The sequence below is a fragment of the Babylonia areolata genome, chromosome 4, assembly GCF_041734735.1.
Source record: "Babylonia areolata isolate BAREFJ2019XMU chromosome 4, ASM4173473v1, whole genome shotgun sequence".
NCBI lineage: Eukaryota > Metazoa > Mollusca > Gastropoda > Neogastropoda > Buccinidae > Babylonia > Babylonia areolata.
In genome coordinates, this window is record NC_134879.1 from 50,117,944 (window position 1) to 50,138,119 (window position 20,176).

The following is a 20,176-nucleotide window of genomic DNA, read 5'->3' on the forward strand; positions in this document are numbered from 1 at the left end:
AGTTTTTGTTTTGTTTTTGTTTTTCTAAACAATTGTCAAGAAAATTTAACCGCCATTCCATGTTAAGAGAAACTTTTTAACATTTAATATTTTATAACACAGATGAATCTCAGATTTAATAATCACCTGTGCGTTCATCCACTTAAAAAACAGTGACAAATGAAATGTTACATATTCTTTTTCCCACCATTTGTACTGACCCCAAACATAAAAAAGCCAAGTTGGGACTGATTTGAAGCATGTTCAACCCTCTGTAAAACCTTTCCATTCTCTCTCTGTACTTGATTTATTAAAAATATTTAAAAAACTATATAAATTTCTATCATTTTTCTTTACAAGCCACTTGTTAACATGCATCTACATTTAGAGCCTGGAGGCAAAGACGTTAGAATTTGTGAATCCCATGAATCCTTAATCCTAAATCACAAGAAACTAACCTCTTATGAATCCTTAATTATTTCTAAATCAAAAGAAACAATTACAAATTATCCTTAATTTAAAGAAACAATTACCACATATGATAAATGAATGAGGCCACAATGTAACTTCTCAGGTGAGATAGTAACGATAAAGTACACATGACTGGGCATTAATTCAAATCTTTTATGAATCCTTAATTAATCCTAAATCAAAAGAAACAATTACAAATAATCCTTAAAGAAACAATTAACACATATGATAAATGAATGAGGACACAATATAATTTATCCTTAATTCAAATAAACAATTACCACATATGATAAATGAATGAGGCCACTGTATAACTTCTTATGTCAGATAACAACAAAGTACACATGACCGGGCATTAATTCAAAGAGAAGAAACTCAGAAACCTGCACAACGATGCGGTAGGTGTTGGACGCTGTGCTGACTTCCTTGGTGTACACCCTGTCCTCATGATCGTCCGTCCCGGGAGGACACAGCAGGAAGGTCATGTCCCCGTTGCCAATACTCAGTGCGCCGCTGTCGTTGATGAAGCTGCGCCGTGTTTCATGGATCATGGTGCGAACACTGAGAGCCTCATACTCGCTGAAGAAGGGGTCATACAGAAACCCCGCCTTGCCGCTTCGGGTCACATTGGAATGGCTGATGTGCAGGCGGGGGTAGCGGGTCACCACACCGTGGCCGTGATTGTTGTGGATCTGAAGCAAAGCGCGCTAACTGGTTCTGGTTACCCAGTTTTGTCCTGCAGTTAACTATAGATCTGAAGCACAACACACTCACCGGTTCTGGTTACCCAGTTTTGTCCTGTAACTATAGATCTGAAGCACAACATGCACCAGTTTTGGTTACCCATTTTGTCTCTTTGTCACAACAGATTTCTCTAAGTGAAATTCGGGCTGCTCTCCCCAGGGAGAGCGTGTCGCTACACTGAGAGCGCCACCCAGACCACCACTCAAGGTCTAGTGGAGGGGGAGAAAATAATGGCGACTCTGCAAGGATTCAAACCAGTGCACTCAGATTCTCTCGCTTCTTATGTGGAGCGTTACCTCTAGGCCATCGCACCACTGTAGTTAACTATAGATCTGAAGCACAACACACTCACCTGTTCTGGTTATCCAGTTTTGTCCTGTAGTTAACTATAGATCTGAAGCACAACACACTCACCTGTTCTGGTTACCCAGTTTTGTCCTGTAGTTAACTTTAGATCTGAAGCGCAACATGCATATTGGTTCTGGTTATCCAGTCTTGTCCTGTAGTTAACTATAGATCTGAAGCACAACACACTCACCTGTTCTGGTTATCCAGTTTTATCCTGTAGTTAACTTTAGATCTGAAGCACAACACGCTTACTGGTTCAGGTTACCCAGTTTTGTCCTGTAGTTAACTATAGATCTGAAGCACAACACACTCACCTGTTCTGGTTATCCAGTTTTGTCCTATAGTTAAATATAGATCTGAAGTACAACACACTCACCTGTTCTGGTTATCCAGTTTTGTCCTATAGTTAAATATAGATCTGAAGTACAACACACTTACTGGCTCTGGTCACCCAGTTTTGTCCTGTAGTTAACTATAGATCTGAAGCACAACAAGCCTGCTGGTTCTGGTTACCCAGTTTTAACCTGTAGTTAACTGTGGAGTTTGGCCAGCACATGGACTACAGTAGCCCTAAAAATAACTCTGGCACCACAGGTCAAGGAAGGTAAACTGCCATCCCTTCCCATGCTAACAGTACCACTCCCTTTGTCTCTGCCTCACTACTCCTTTCCTTGCATGCAGTGGCCCCTCCCGGCACTTCCAAACCTCACTCTCTTTGTGTTAAGACCTCTCTGTACTGTCGCCTCTTGCTGAATAGAATAAAGTGTTTAAAATGTCCTAACAGCATTTTTTTTCAGTCTGGGTGTAATGAACAAACCTCACAACAATAACACTGTCATTACAAATGGTGATGTACAGTTTCAATTTCAAGGAGGGGTCAAAGCATGCAGACTGATCCATACTATGCTACACCACATCTGCATAGGAAAAAAAAAAGAAAAGAAAAAGCAGAAGCCTGATCTGCACATAAAAGCAGCGCACCAGTCAGGCCTTGAGAACTTTCCTTAGGTGTGTATACAACATTAACATGAAATGAAAATATTAATAAAGTAATCAAAGAAAATAAACAAATAAGTAAATAAACATTTAACCCTTTCACTGCCAGGAAAATAAGTGAAATCTATTTGCCAGGGTTTTTTCACAAAAAACAGGTATAAATTTTCAAAAAATTCTGTGCTCTTTGTTATTTGAGAAAGACCCATAAAAGTATGTATTTTCTGAAAGGTAAATGAAGAAAGAATACAAACACGTAATGTTTTCCCATTTTATATATTTTTAGTGACATGCTGTTGTTTTGAAATCAGTGTTTTGTTTTTTGTCACATTTTCAACTTGTTCATTGCAAACATTAGTCAGGTAATTTGCACTAAAACATCACAATAAATGGATATCTGCACACACAAAATCATAATAGAACAACCACAATAAAAATTTGTTGAAAAGAGACAGATACACAATGCACTGTGACTTCTCCAAGTGATAATATGGATGTGAGACCACACCCCCTCAGTCCTCAGTCTCCACCCCCCTCCTCTTCACCCCTCTTACATGATCATTTTATCCAGTTCTCATCAGACCGCGTTGGCTGAGTGCCAAGAAAATTGCTCACACTGTGTCCTGCTAATAATTCAGTTAGTTTGTGTCGTCTGCTATGGTTGTGCAGCTGGCATCACTCACTGATAGTCGTATCTTGGCCACTCTCTTGATTGCTCCCTTTATTTTCTATCAAATTGTCCTATAAATGTTCATCACTGTCTTCTCCTTCGAATTTATGCTTCAATTCTTTCTGAACATCAGCTAAAGAAAGCAATCTTGGTTGATTTAGTTCACCACAATCGCTTGTCTTGAGCACGGAGTCAGTCCGACATTTTGATGAGCGAGTGAGGAAAGGAGCAAGGCAAAACACAACAGTGACCCAACCAAAACATTCAAATAAAGGACTGCCTCATGATGTAGATCGGGTTTCTAGCCATGAATAGAATCTAGAAAGATTCCCCAAGCTAAAGTGACCAGCATTTTTGTCAACGAACTGAATGCAAACCAGGGGAAAGTCTGATTATTTCGATGACGAGTTATCTCACCATTGTGGCAGCGAAGCGTACATGCTGGTGATGACGAGTTATCTCATCATATAGGCAGCCTAGGGGTTAAATAAATACTCTAAAATATAGTAAAATGTAGAATATGTTGTGATGTACATGTTCAATGAAAGAGAACAAGGACTCTCAACCAGCACATGATACAGAAGCCTGCTTCTCAAAGTGTCAGTATAACCAGCTGACTCTCAACCAGCACACGATATAGAAGCCTGCTTCTCAAAGTGTCAGTATAACCAGTTGCTTTGCAAAGACACTGGCACAAGAACAGTTTTACACATATAATATTGTCTTTCATGGACTTCACATCATTTCCTGGTTCTGAAATACCTCAGATATACAATTTGTACATCAATTCTTATTACAAAAAGCATAGTATCTCTATCTAAAATGTATTTCAATTACAAATAAGAATAAAATAACTTACAACATTATGACACATGCCCATCACCAGAAAATACAAATCATTCCAGAAAACTATTGCTCTACCTGTATAGATTCCAGACGGACTTCTGCAAAAGGATGGATGTAGTTGATGCAGATCCCATCAGACAGAGAGTCAGTAATGGACACTGCTGTTATCTGGTAGAAGTTGTAATCAATGCGCAAAGCAGGCGTGAAGCTCATGGTCTCTGCGTCCAACAGACCTGCTCGTTCAAAGTTCACTGCTCGGATTTGCGTATCATCATACTGACTGTTGCGAGCAGTGGCAGCCAATGTCACACCTTTCAACAGAAAATAATAGCAGAAGCAATTAAGTTATCACCATCTGTTTTTCATATCTATGTGTTTGTTATAAATTTTACAATCCATCAGCTTCCACTGCATTTTTTCATTATGCCTTTAATCCTTTTCTTGCATAAAAAAAACACAGTGATGCTGATAAAGATTATCTAAAAACACTGAGCTGTTTATCATGAGAGACAAGCCAATGACTACACTGAATATTTGCCACAGCTAGTAAGTTTTCAGACTATATAATTATGCTGGAAATACAATCAATGTTTCCAACACAATAAATGCTTAAAAAAAACAACACCTTAGTAGAAAATTTTTGCATAGAAATCAAAGCACTCACACACACACACACACACACACACACACACACACACACATGCAGACACACACACACACCACCACATACATTCACCATAGTTTTACCTGCCCAGGTAGGTTCTTGGCATCGGAGGTAGACATCCTGGTTGTGGTCACAGTTGATATCGGGGGCGTGGATGGCTCGGCATTCAGTGAGGTCCTCATCGGCCTCGTCACACGCCACCCAGGCCATCAGCACACGCATCTCCTTGGGAGCCACCACCCGAAGGGAGGAGGCTCCTTGGTCAGGGTAGTAGATCAGCCCCAGCTGCTGGCACACCAGGGAGGCCTCTCTGTCTGTCCAGCCCTGTCCCAGAGAAGACAGAAAGATGTTCAAAAACTAAATTATGGTGCTTACAGCCTTGATGACCTCTAAGGCCATCTCAAGGCTATCGCCACACTAACAACTGCTTTAAGTCAAGGGTAAAAAAAAGTACAATAAAAACCAGTCACTGCTTCAAGCTTTTCATTCAAACAGTATAAAAAACCTTCCAGAATGTAAAACATTCAAATCTAATAAAAAATGTTCACTTCTTTCAAGAAGTCCAATAGCTCCCATGGAGGGACATCAAAAAACAAAGGTCTCAGAGAATCTGCCATGTAATGTCGGAGTCTAACATCATGCAGATCCCAGCAGTCAATGAGCATGTGTTTCACTGTGAGAGACTCATCACAGGGATTACATTGAGGGGCCTCCTCCCCCTTTAACAAGTAAAAATGATTAAGAAAACTGTGCCCTGTGCGCAGTCTGCACAGAACAGACTCCTCCTTTTGATTCTTCACAACTGATGGGAGGGTCTCTTTTAGGTCTTGACAGATCTGGAACAGCTGAGTGATGATGACCTGTCTCTTCATTGTCGGCAAAAAGTGACTGTTAGGATCCTACAAGTATAACTACGAAAGCGCCTATGCTTAGTAGTTCTAGACTTTCCTGATCCCTCAAAGTGACAAGCTTATTACGAAAAGAATGTTGTCGCAGAGAGCACCAGATGCAAGCAGGTTTCCTCCCTCCTAACATGTACAGAAGCACAGACCAAATCTCTATTTGTAGCCTTAGTAGAATAAGGCATATTTTAAACTAATTTTACAAGAGTTGAGTGTATGTCAGTTTGACTGTGAACATGACGACAACTATCATTGGAGAAAAGATAAAGCAGAAAAGAGTTCTATTTGTTATTTTCTGACAAAATGTTTCATATCAACTAAGCCTATACCTCCTGCTAACAACAACAGGTTGCTTGGTCATGAAGGCACAGTGAACATCCCGTCTGGAGACCAACAGCGTATCCCTCCATGCAGTAATATGCCAAAAAGAAACCTGAATAATGTTTTAGCTCACCAAGCAAACTTTAAAGGGAAGTCAACTGTCTGCTGTCTGACACACAAATGGAAGTGATGGAAAAGACTACCTGTTCTTCAATAGTGAAGCACTGTTAATACAGTGAGATTCTGACTGTATAGCTGTATCAATTCACTTATGAATGTGTTCAATGTACACTGATAGTACTCTCTCTCTCTCTCTCTCTCTCTCCCCAACCTTTTTTTCCTTCATCACACAAACATATACACACACACAAATACACACAAACATATACACACAAACACACGCACTATATTTACCTTACTGCAAACTGTTCCCCACTCATCATCAATCAAGACTTCCAGACGACCTTCATATAAGTCAGACCCATTGGAAAGGCGAACTGAGGCAGTGCGGTTCTTAAGCGGCAACAAATCAGGGTCTGTCCACATTTTGAAGTTAATTGCTCCTTCAGCATTCTCTCCATCTGCTTTCAAACGGCTGAAAATAAACATTTGAGCAAAAGCTAGGATGTTCAAGTATGTAAGCACATCTATACAGTTATTTCTCTTTCACAATCAGAAATATTTCAATCCCAAAAGCTCCCTTCCTCTTCCCTGCTCAGTACATAATTTACTTTTATTTTACTATTTTGTCATGCGCATAAATACAACAGGTTGTAACTCACAGTGTTGTAACTCACATGCAAAATCACAAAAGATCTTATGTCATTTTATGACAAGAAAAGAATGACACTATGTGTCAAATGTTATAGTTCTTTTAGTGCTATGAGTGCGAATAAACAATGTCATATATGTCACACATAAATGCACACACACGCATGCACATATGCACATACATGCACGCACATATGCACACACATACATGCACACACACACACATATATACACACACACACACACACACACCTACACCATAATTCAACATAAGTTCTAATCAAGCTTGGGCTTTCTCCAAAACTGGAACTGAAGACGAAAAAAAACAAGGAACCAACATTTCTTAAAGCAAAAATAAAAAAATAAAAAAATCAGATTTCTGTTACAACCAAACACACACACACGCACACACACACAAAAACTCTCTGGTTTAAAGCTCACCCATGAACCACCATGCCCACAGAGGGAGCAAACTCCAAGGTGACCCTTTTCTGCAGCGTGACAGTCTGCCCTGGAAACACGTAGATGTCCCGGTCCACGTAATACGTCTGGCCTTGCGACCCCGTGAAGCCATTGTCGTCTAGCAGACCCCCTATGATGTTGCCTTCTCGAGCAAAATCCCATCTGTACCTGCACACAGCACAAATCCTTGTCAGTCAGTGGTATTACTGTGAAGCAGTCGATTGACATTATCCTAAAAGTTTCACATATTGTTGCTGTCTCATGTAAAATCTCATCTGTATCTGCACACAGCAAATCCTTGTTAGTTGATGATATTAATGTGAAGTTCCATGTATTTGCCCACCCAAATGAAGTTCACTGAAAAGATGGGGGAGCAGGGGGGGGTAGCCATGTATAAGGTATTCTTAGTGGGAATTTAGGAATCAAAATCAAAGTATTTGTAAATAAGTTGTGTTCAAATTTTAGAGAAATAAAAGTTTAAGGGCAGAAGGAAAAAAGGTACAATACTACAAAATGTCTATGTTCTATTAAAGCTTATTTCTTAAAGTTTAGGAAGAACAGGTCCAACAATTTTTATCAACTTTTTTTCTCTCCATGAAATGGAAATTCATGATTTTGTTTGCAACATCATGATTCAGATCCAAACCAGTCCTTGTCACTAGCAGACAGCTCTACATCAGTTTTCTCTTCTTCATTGCTTTCAGACCATGAAGCAGCTAGCCAGAAATCTTAGAAATGTCTCAGCTGCACGCTGTTCTCAGGGTGGGTGCATGCTGCACATATCTATGATTCCATAACGCATGAAATGTCCCACGTTCTGACCTGTCAACTATCATACCACTATTAAATCAATGTAACATGTAAATGTTTTTCTCTTAAGCCCCAGCCCACACATTTGTTCTACACTTGGAATAAAAGCAGAGGTTCCTGCACTTTTATTGTGCCACAACAAGAAACAGATAAATAACAAGCAATCTACTGCACAGGTCAAAATAAAGTGAACCCAAACAAATCTATCATGAATGAATAAAAGGAAAAACAATAAGAATGATCAAACCAAATCAGATAAAACTTCAAAGAAAAAAGCTTTTAAAAAAGGACAGACAAAAATCAAAAGAACCAACCAAAACAAAACCTTACTCTGGAACTTCATGGGTCAGCTGGTCTTCGTACACCCGGTCAATCTTCAGCGCCGGGAAGTAGTCAATTTTTGCCAGGTTGTATCGATCATCCTGGTCAAAGATTGACATGTGTACCACCTCAAAGTCAGACGGTCGGTAAATCTCTATGTCCCAGTAGTTTTCCTCAGCATTGATTGTCACTGATGGGTCTAACAGGTGTGTTGCCACTTCCCGTACAGAGTGCTCCCTGTTGGCCAGAATGTTACGCTTGAACTCAACGTTTCCTGATGAAATCACAGCCACTGCATTGGCACGGTTGCGAGGATTGGTGTACATGAAAGATTCCTGAATGTAGTTATTTTTGAGAGTGTTGAACTTGAAGTACATTCTGTGCTTGGGAGAGCCATCTGTTAGGCGTAAGTACACTGCATATCGCCCTCTGTTTTCCTGAAATGTGTTCTCAAAGATGTTGTAGTCAACAGGAAATTCTCTGTACCATTTACTGATGAGCAGATCATAGCCATTGTCAATCCGTATCACTCCCAAACTGTGATTGGAGAAGGAACAGTTGGTGATGATTCCAACTGTGTTCAAAAGAGGCTTCATCAAAACTGCATGGCGACGATTTCCTTTGAACTCAGTAAAAGCTATGCTGAAATTGGTGGGACCACTCATACCAGTGGATATGTTACAAGACAGGTATTCGATGGCTTCATCCTGGTTATAGGAAAAATGGCTTTCGTTGACAAGAATCGCTCCACCACGACAGTAGTTCCCCATTCTCAGACCTATTAGCTCGTTGAAAAGGAACATTGCTCGCACAATCTCCACCTTCTGCATGAACTCGACACGTGTTTGGTTAAACTGAAGGTATTCTGTGATAACCCCATAACCCTTGTTACGGATCAGCTGAGTGTTGTTGATAAGCTGATAGCCACCAGAATAAGTGATGTTTATGCCGGCCGCAGTGTTGCCCTCCAAAATGGTGTTGTTGATGACAATTTCACCTGCACCCTTGTACACTCGGATACCTGCACCAAACTGATTTCTGGACACCTCGCTTGTGTTGAAGAACACCTTGCTTCGCATGTCTTGAACGTTGACGCCATAACCTACATTGTCATTGATAGTTGAGTAGATAAGCCGGAATTCCTCCTCAGTACCTGGAAACATACACACAAAGGCTTCAGGAAACTGTTTTTTGTTACCACCTAGAGTATCTTCAACCCTAGGCTCCTCCCTCACATATTTCTAAGAGCATCCACACATCAGGTAAAAGATAGATGTCATAACTACTCGTTTTTTTTTAAGTATTCAGGAAACTAGATATGAAGTCTGGGTGTTATTGATAACCCTGAACTGTTGAAGAACTCTGGATAAATAAATTGCATTGCTTGTGAATATGATTTCAAAAACAACATTCTTAAAGACAGAACTTATGACACAGTTAGCAATCTATAGATGTGCATTGATATCTTTACAACACAGAAGATAATACTTTCACAAATTTAAACGAACACTTCAAGTTTGTCTGGACTTGATTTCACAAGTTTTTTACAGATGAGTAGTTGTTATTTTCTTTTTAAACCATCCTTTGTGTTGATCATTTATGCAGCCATGTATCAGAAAATGAATTGTACACACTGTCAATTGATGTTAAGTGTCAATGCTCACTGGCACACAGGAAACTATCTGCAACCAACATTAAAGGAATAAATCAAGTCTTGTAAGCATTATGCCAAAACGCAGGCTTCAGTAACAAGCAAGCATGTACACACTAACCATACGTTGTCGTCAGCCTCAAGAGAAACCTGATGCAGGGTTGAAACGTCTTGCATCCTCTGGGTGGCAGGCGGTACTCAAAGTGGATGGTCATGACATTTGTCATGGTGCGCACAGACTGTGGAAATGACCCATTAGCCACTTTGTACTCTCCAATTTTCTGTTGACTTCCGCCTCCATCATACACGATTAGTTTCCCAGATGCTTCAGGATCACTCTCCATTATCAGGAAATGAAGGTTGACATTTCTGTCCAGGGTGGTGGAGAAGCGCTGCAACAGTGAAACATCCCCCCGAAATGATTACACAGAATCTATTTTAAATGTGCTAATATGAAATTCTTTAAATGAAATAAAGTAAAATATAACACAGAAATTGTTTCTAAAATATGTTCATACAAACTGATAAATGGAGCAATGATTGCTGTAAAAATACATGCATAAGTGTGTCCATGTTTGCATGTGTGTGTGTGTGTCCAGTTATGTACATTTTCATGAATGCATTTGTGTGCATGTGTGTTGTACATGTGGGTGTAAACTGTGCATGCATGCAAATTTATCTATCCTCAATCAAATAAGATGCTTTATAACTTTTTTTTTTTTAATCCAGAACAACAAACCTACATACAGCAACTGTACTAGCAATGCTGGAACTCCATCCATTGTGATCATTTAAACCAATTTTGGATCTCTTTGGCCAGAAATAATATTGTGCTTATATGGCATGAATTCCCAATGTAATGGGCTCTAAGTGTATCATACAAAACAAGACATATACAGTAGAGTATTATATGGTACAAACTCCCCATATAATGGGGTCTAAGCACCTCAAAAGAAACAATACACACATACATATATACAATAGTGTAACAGTGTATATATATATATATATATATATATATATATAAATAAAGAATTATACCAAACAGTACATGAGGACACAGAAGTGAAAAACAAAATCTATACACACCAATACAATACACCAAACTGCAGATTTGATAACTTTTGTGAAACACAAGGCTAACATTATTGGGTAAATACTGCCCCCTATCCACCTACTCACTACCCTTTTTATTTGTTGGTTTTTTGTTTTGTTTTATTTTTTACAACTAACTGAATGACAGAAACGTCACAGACACTCACCCTCATACACTCACGCCCTGACAGTCTTCTGTATCCATTTGGGGCAACGGCATCCAAGTGTTGAAACACAGGGAACATCTGACGATCCAGGTCCGGTTGGAAGCAGAAGCCAGAAGCATAGGAGAAGTTGTGCTGAAAGTCGTGGATGGTCAGATTGCTGATGTAGAACTTGATGCCATCTCCCCAGTTCTCTGTGACCTGGGTCATGTTGATGAGGGTCATGCCCACTGCCGTCTGAATGAAGATTCCATTTCCTGACCAACAGAAAGGCAACAAGCTGTTCACCTGTCTGAATGAAGATTCCATTTCCTGACCAACAGAAAGGCATCAAGTTGTTCACCTGTCTGAATGAAGATTCCATTTCCTGACCAACAGAAAGGCAACAAGCTGTTCACCTGTCTGAATGAAGATTCCATTTCCTGACCAACAGAAAGGCATCAAGTTGTTCACCTGTCTGAATGAAGATTCCATTTCCTGACCAACAGAAAGGCATCAAGTTGTTCATATTCAAATCTGTCCATGCAAGGGAGGCTTTACTCCCCATTTCTCACACAACACAAATCAACTGACCAATTCAAGTCTGTTTAGTATGTTTCCAGTGAGATGTAAAAATGATTAACATTCGCCTTAGATTTTTTTCTCTTTTTTTTTTTTTGATTCACAATATACTCTCTACCACTGAACATGAAAACCTAAGCTGTTTCATATGTGTACATGTGTAAACCAATATCTAAGGTTTATGGAGTTGGGCCCATTTCAAAGAATACCACAATATGATATTCAGTCCAATGAAGACACTAAAGATCCAGTGACCCAAGTTCTCTCTCCACAGAATCACCAAGTTGATGCGGATGTTGATAGGGGATGGGGGACTGCATGCCTCAATCACCTGGAGAGCTATAGATGCTGGCTGGAGCTTCCTGCTCCTGACATGGCCACCCAAGCAAGACAGGTCAAAGGGTGGAGGACAGAAAAAGCGTGATCAACCAGCCCTTCAGGGACAAGAGGCTAAAATATATAGGGCTGGGCTGACAACTCCATCCTGTAGAACACTCTGAGTGTCTCAGAAACCAACACCAGCTGTAGAGACAGGAAACTGGCACAATCACAGTGACTTCCTGGAGAAAAAAAAAAAAAAAGAATCGAAGGAGAACGGCTATACTGGGAAGAAGCTATCAAAGACAGAAAAAGGTAAGCAGCAGTGAAGCTCTGTGGTGGTAGCCTTATGCACCACAGGTCATGCACAGGATTAAATAAGTAAGCTATGTCCTGTTACAAATGGCTTATTGAAATGCAAAATACCAAGTGGGCAACAACCATAACAGAATCAACTTCAAATAAATGTTGATCACATAAAATCAAAGAAGAAATATATTCACAACTTCAGATTTAGTCAATACAGTTTGTGTAAACAATGTACTCACTTCATTCCAAGATAGAAGAGAACTACAAACAAACAAACAGGCACAACACTAATGAAATTGAAGAAGAAACATATTCAAAGTATCTCTGTCTCAGTTATTATAACTTCTTTTATCCCCCCAAAAAGTGATGGATAGCTCTAAACAAAATGTGCACATAACAGCACACTATGAAAGTGTAAATTACTTTGATCACCATATATGTACCTCTGCATTTGTGTACAGAACTGTTGGCGATGTGGATGGGTCCTGTTATTTCTGTCAAGTTGAAAGCGTCATATGCACCATACTTGATGGTGACGTTGTTGATCAACGGCACCAAAGGACTGGCGCTGACTGCTGCCAGTGGGTAGTAAATGTCTGGCTCAGATGTTCTGTGACAACCCAACATATTTCATTGTTTGTGTGTGCATGCTCAAACACACACACACACATGCACACTCACACACATACACACACACATGCGCGCACACGCACGCATGCACACACACATACCTAACAATGGCACACTCACACACACGTACACACACATGCTCACAAAGATACGCCCATACACATGAATAAGTGTGCTTCCAGAAATACTATGTAAAAAAATAATAAAATAAAATATAAAAAAATAAAAAAGAGGCATGTAATGATGTATAATTAATATGGAAGAAGTAACACATTCTTATGACTTAAGTACAACACATGACACTTCAAAAATAGTATTCATTTCAACTCTCAAAGTGCTGGATATAATAAAACATACATACAGAAATCATGCTTAAAACAAAGGGATAGTTTGCCTCCGCTATCTGTGCTCTGATTTTGGGTATTTGTATGCTTATCAGTAAGAATAAATAGGTAAACCTATACATTTTTGGAAAGAAGAGTGAATGAAGAATCAGATAAAAGTATGAAAAAGACTGTACCTTGTAGCTGTATGTAGTTGGAGATATTCCATAGGATATAATCAACAAATTTTGCACACTTATTTTCCAAAAACATCAACCGCAATGTTTATAGGTATTTTCACATCTTTTACAGAGTCAAAATCTCAAAATTGGCATTAAACTGTAAAAAAAAATGTTCTGGCTGCAGAATCATGATATGAATATAACTGAAGCAATGAAATTATAAGCATTGTGTTCTTTGTTTGAGACACGCCCACCGATGCCACGCGTGCGCACATCTACAATACTTTATGCAATCACAGAAAAAAACAGAAATAAATGTTTTCTTTTAGCTCATGTTGCTTTCAAAAGCAGCAAGAATGCTTTAAATCAAAATAATTCCCAGTTTTCTAGCTTGATTTGGTCAAGAGTTTGCAATAGATCCATGCCTAACCCACTTTACCACCCCTCCCCACCCCCCAGTTGTAGCTGAAGACACAAAACTGAATGAAAAACAAGCAAGCCAGCATGCCCAAGTGTCAAAATAACAAAGCCATTTTCACCAGAATCCCTGTCAGCAAACGAATAATCACTGGTGACAAGGTCATTATTTCCTGAGCTTTGTCAACTTCAGTGTCACTCATTGTTTACAAAAAGTATGGAGATCTGCACTTGTAAACTCAGTCAAAGTTTGTGCAAACACAAGCAGGGAGGCAGTAACACCAGAACGAGGCAGTTTTACGAAGACTACCGAGTATAGCCGAACAGTTTCGGACCTTATGTAAACAGAGCCACGATTGTGGTTCATCATGCTCTCCGTGTCAAAGTTAGCAGATATACAAATAATATCACTGCAGACCTCTGATTTTTAGAGTAACAATTTTTTTTTCTATTCTTAAAGCTCTGATTCATGAAAAATGTGAACAATTTTATTTTTACTGATGAATTTGTGATCTTTGGAGGGACATATCAGTCCCCAATAAACTGTGCGCTATCATTACTGGTAAAATTTCACTCTGTATTTATGATTCAAATCAATGCAATACACAAAAGCCACAATATTCCAGGTCCAAACTTTTACAGTGAAAGAGAAGGAAAAATATGCACCCACACACACAAGCACACACGCCCGCATGCACCCACACACATGACTGTGTGTGCGCGCACACACACACAAGTGCATGTGTGCCAACACATGTGCACATACACACACACACATGTAAACACAGACACACACACACACACACACACATACACACACACACACACACCTGCCATGGTAGGTGTCCAAACCAGGGTACGAAATGTCCAGATACTCCAACCATGACCAGCTCTCCTCTTGAAAGATGTTACTTCCCTTTTGCACATCATGAGATGATGAGTTGAAGAACTGAATGCCGCGCCAGTGGTCGACAGCCAGCCCGGGCCGCAATCCCTCACACTCAAACCCCACAACCTGCTGTCCATCTGTATTTGACACAAAAAACACAGGTGCAAAATATAACAGGTGTTGACTACTGTAAAGTTCAGTGTATTGAGCACACTGGTATATAAGCCGCACCCACTAAATTTTGGAAAAAATTGAACTTTTTACATACATAAGCTGCACCGGTTTATAAGCCGCACTTATTTCTGGTATGGGAACACATACTGATACTACAGAAAAGCTGTCGATACTGTAGGTTATGAAATAAACACAAGCGGGAACAACACAAAGAAAAGCAAGCGAAAATACTGCTAGTGCCACAAAAAAATAATAAATAGACACAACGAAAATAAGATCCATAATTTAGGGATAGTCACATTTATTCAACGTCACCCTGCTCACTGAATCCACTAAAATCTTTGTCTTCAGTGTCCGAGTTGAAGAGAACCAGCACAGCTTCCTCCGCCATCTTGTCACTAACTTCAGCCTCGCTTTCACTTCATGAACATGAAGGTGGAGGTCGCTGCTGGTACATTCTGTCTAACTTCATTTAATATACTATAACAGAGAACTGTTGCCAACCTTAAGTTAAGAAGAACAGTGACATTCTGACAGTACTCACATCAGTAACCTTATACTTTTAGGCCTAATTCATATTTCAAAATAAAAGGGAGGGCTGAGACTGAAAAAGCGGTTACTGTTACTTGTATAATTTTTGTTATAAAATTGTGAAGGCACTCAAATGTTATTTGCCTGCACTTGTTAAAAAAACTTTTTTTCTCCATTATCATTGATGTTCTTTCTGTCTATACTTCTGATCTAATCTCACCAAATCTTATATATGAATTAATGGAATCAGAAAGAATAATAATTAAAAACAAAGCAGACAAAAAGACCATGCAACTCAGCTGACTGAAAACCTTAGTCATTCAATGACAAAATGACATATTTTCTCTTCACTTATTCCAAAAACACAGTTTCAGTTGAACTTTAAAGACCTGCAAAAAAAACCTATGTAAAAAGAGGTGTGTCTTCAGCTTTTCCTTTTCGGGTTTTGTGGGGAAAATGACAGCTCCACATCAATTTTTCATCACAGAAATAAACATACCGCCAGGCCACAAACACAGCTATAAGTTTGAACAAATAGACTTTTTATGTTGCCCTAACTTCTGAATGAAAAATCTACTGCACAATTTCTCAGCTTAGCGAGTTTCAGAATTTGAAATTTGCGCTGTCAGTCTGACCAGTCCAGTCCATATACGCTTCATGTGGGTTCTAAGTTTAGCAGCCGCCGTCAGTCTGAAGTAAACACACTGACAACTAAAACCCTGCCAGCCAAGTCACAGGGCATCTGGCCGCTCATGTCTGGAATTTCAGTTTGTCTATGTGAGAAAGAATGAGAGGAAGTGAGTGAAGAGTGAGCGAGTGAGCGAGTGTGTGTGTGTGTGTGTGTGTGTGACAGTCGGGGACAGACAGACGAAGACCATGTATTTAAGTTATTAAGATTAATAACAAAATGTGGCATTCATTGTTTGAAATGGAGAAATCCGCTCTCAATCTATCAATCAAAAAACTTAGTAAAAAAAAAAAAAAGGATTGTCTCTCAAAAAAAAGCATAACAAAAAACACACACGAAAAAACAGAAATATCTAGCTTTTCATTTGAAGTAATCCACTAATGTTTCATAATCGGACAGAAGAAAAAAAAAGAAAATTAAAAACATACACTCCCCTGAAAAAGTTTCATTTACAGGTATTGCAGAATCAACATTATTGTTTTTTTCTCAAACCAGCATAGAGAGAAAGCGAGTGAGAGGGGTGGGTAGAAGGGGGCATGGGAGCTCGGGTTCTGACCGTTGTGTAAACTGGTATGAGGCATAGTGTGCGTGGGTGAGAGTAAACAGTGGTACTGGGACACTGCTGCTCAATGTAAACAATATCAACAGACCAGACTTCTTTCCCATGTCTTGCAGAATGAAATAGGTTCAGTGAAGCCAGAGCAGGAGTGGTCAGGCAAAAAACTGTCCAATTGTGAGCCTGCATTTTAATTAATATCCCAGGGATTTTTTCGCGAGCGCTTTGCGGGCCTTTAAGTTTTATAAGTTTTCAGGTTCTCAAGAAGGCGTCACTGTGCAGATGCCTGACCAGCAGCATAACCCTGCGAATTAGTCAAGCCTTGAGTGCATGCACACATATTTGTGTACCTGACAGAATGATTCTCTTCTAAAGAATTTTGCCAGAGGACAGCATTTACAGTGTCATGGGTTCTTTTTTTAGTGCGCGTTTTATCCTCTTAGCTGAATGACTAGACACTGAGTTCGATTTTCCAGTCAATCTCAGGAGTAAGGGTGATGGTGGGATTCAAACCCAGACCATCACAGATACTGTACTGGCAGATATGCTTCTGAACTATTCTGCCACCTTCCAAGAACACATGATTCATGGAATAAATGACTGTTCCCCTGGTCCTTGCTGCATGGTATACCCACCACAGATGTGAGCACCAGCTCTGATCCTGGAAACACCTGGACACTCAAACAAGGTGGTTTCACTCCCGGTGCAGCCCGGCTTCTCCCACAGCATGTAATCCGTCAGGTTGCGAGAGAATGAGTGGTACGTGAAATTCCCCTTCAGGAACCCCAGATGTCGGCAAGTCACGTTTACATCAATATCTGTGAAACTGAAAAGGAAAAAGAAAGCAAGCCACGATAAATAAAATATTGTGAAACACACACACACACACATGCACACACACTAAACATTTTTATGTTTCCATAACCCACCAAAGACTGTCATGGTCTACAGGATCACCTTTCACTGCCAAACTCACATTTAGGTAGAGGACCCATGTCGCTGAAGGGTGACCAGATCATGCGTCTGTTATCCATGAACTTACTGCTACCTAAGTTCGGTAGTCGCATAGACCATATTTTCTACACATCACAGGGGGGGGATCCCCAGCTATTCTCAGACACCGTATTTTCTGTGTTTATAGCACATGGGAATTTTGCACTCTAAACTGACTGGCGGTAAAAGGGTTAATATGCATATCTGATCTTCTGCATACAAAACATGATGGGGATGAAGGCACAAACAAGTCAGCACACACACTGACCTGCGAGATCAGAAAAACCAGTCTGCACCCTTTATCCACCAGGCACCAATACCAAGATCAAACCCAGGATCCTCAGATTCACATTTCAATGCTCTAGCAGCTGGGCTATTGCCATATGTTAGTGGGTGAAATGGGAAGACTAAGACTGGAAAAATTCATGACTCAAATCACTTCACTTGTGTGAACACTACTCAAATTTTTGAACTTCATACATAATATATATATATATATGGTCTGGTTGACATCAAGGTACAATATTACAGAAAGCATATGTAGATTACATCCTTGACGAGCAGTCTCAAGCCAGAACAGAGCTCAATGGCATCATATCATTAACACCATCCTTCTTCTCATTAACCACCATGAAAATATGAACTGTCTCAAACTGACCCTGGATGCCTAGGACTCATACATTGCAGTGAACTGAGTTTCAAATTGCCCAACAATATGAATACCTAAAGTTACTTCTTGTCAGAGTAGTAAGTGCTGGCAGATCTATGGAGGCTACCATGCTCATGATGCTGTTAACTGCTAACAAAAACCAGTTCGGTACTTTTCCTATTGACAGTGAAAGAAATTATAAACATACCGCTATACTGGTTCAGACACTGGGACTATGGGAGTGTGTGTTGTCACCAGTATGTGTGTGTGTTTGTGTGTGTGTGTGCATGTGTGTGCATGTGTGTGCGTGTGTGTGTGCGCGTGCACACAAGTTTGTGTGTGCACAAGTGTGCATGCATGTGTGTATGTGTGAACATCACATGCCTCTGTCTCTTTCTCTAACCCATTCTCTTCTCTTACTTTTGGTAATTGGTGCAGATGGCTCTCCATTTGCCTTGATACAACAGGTCCAGACGTCCATCCTGTGTTGTGTTGCCACCAGACAAACGGGCATTATATGACCAGTTCCCTGTTGGAGCACCAGTGTCTTCCCCCCGATCCTTCGTCATGGTGATACGACCGCCATCCTCCTCGCTGCCCTGTCAAAACATTGAAAATAAAATTATATAAGTGTCAAAACTGGTGCCGAAAATCAAACGTGGAGAGAGATTTCAATTTTTTGGATACTAATTCCAAATTTTGTGTCCAACTTTTTTTGGTCTTTTTAGTTCAGTGTTGATGTGCTCAACTCATAAACAATGTTCAGTTATGCTGAGTGGGTTTTCACATGCATTACCATCCATATTCATTCTGCCATTAAGCCACCTAATATTATCTAGATATTCCATTTTTGCACAGTTTGTACAACTACAAGTTGTAAATCATGGTGGATAGGTACATACTTTACATGTCGCATTTGTACTCATTCATGTTCACATCACCAACTGATCACCGAAAGGATAGACAGATTTAATGTACACATTTATGTTTTGCTTTTTTTTTTTTTTTACCTCATGCTGATCTTTCATACACACAGTCTCAGTGGCATTTCCCCCTAACAATTATTCCAAATTCCCCATTCACAGCAATACCTAGTCAATATGGAGATCTCTCAATGATGGCTCCAATATGGCCACACACTAGAGGAGACATTGCACTGCTGCCGAGACACTCGGTTGGTATTCAGTGGTGCCTATTCTGGTTCAACACATACAGTGCATCGGAAGTGCCATGGCAGTATCAGTTATGCCATAGACTTTTGATCTAGTGTTCACCAGTGATCAGGGTTTGAAGACCCATTTTGGCATTGTGTGTCCTTGGAAAACAAACTTTTCTTCAAATTTTCTCACTCCACCCAAGTGTGAAAGAGTACCCCACTTCAGTTGGGGAAGGTTAAAATGGTGGGAGAAGAAGGCTGGACCCTGCCTTCCAAGTTCTCATAACAAGCCCATGACACAGTGGGTATTTTTATAAATTCACTGCCCCAATATGGACGTAAAAGGCAATGGGACCTTTAACCTTTTTACGGGCACCAATTAATAACTCCCTAACTGTGCTACTGATTCATGACAATGACAACAATAGCTTTCTTTGTCCCATAGTGCCTTTCTCCAAACCAAAATGGCTCATGTGCATGCATGTATGTGAATATATAATACATACAATGTGCATACATTGTGTGTACATAATTTTTTGTTGTGTTTTCCTTGTACAGGGCACAACAGCTGAGTAATTAACATGTTGA

At 39.9% G+C, this 20,176-nt stretch overlaps 1 protein-coding gene across 1 annotated transcript in view; it reads right to left on the reverse strand.

Annotated features, from left to right (window-relative positions):
* Positions 1–20,176, reverse strand: part of LOC143281271 (protein bark beetle-like) — a 39,418-nt gene that overhangs the window by 17,680 nt on the left and 1,562 nt on the right. The window contains exons 2-13 of the mRNA XM_076586392.1: positions 18,853–19,031; positions 17,426–17,616; positions 14,783–14,978; positions 12,844–13,010; positions 11,216–11,469; positions 10,075–10,345; positions 8,312–9,455; positions 7,151–7,339; positions 6,353–6,533; positions 4,799–5,039; positions 4,127–4,362; positions 834–1,142 (exon numbers count right to left, since the gene is read on the reverse strand). Of these exons, the coding sequence (XP_076442507.1) occupies positions 834–1,142; positions 4,127–4,362; positions 4,799–5,039; positions 6,353–6,533; positions 7,151–7,339; positions 8,312–9,455; positions 10,075–10,345; positions 11,216–11,469; positions 12,844–13,010; positions 14,783–14,978; positions 17,426–17,616; positions 18,853–19,031 (3,558 nt within the window). The remainder of the gene's footprint in view (positions 1–833; positions 1,143–4,126; positions 4,363–4,798; positions 5,040–6,352; positions 6,534–7,150; positions 7,340–8,311; positions 9,456–10,074; positions 10,346–11,215; positions 11,470–12,843; positions 13,011–14,782; positions 14,979–17,425; positions 17,617–18,852; positions 19,032–20,176) is intronic.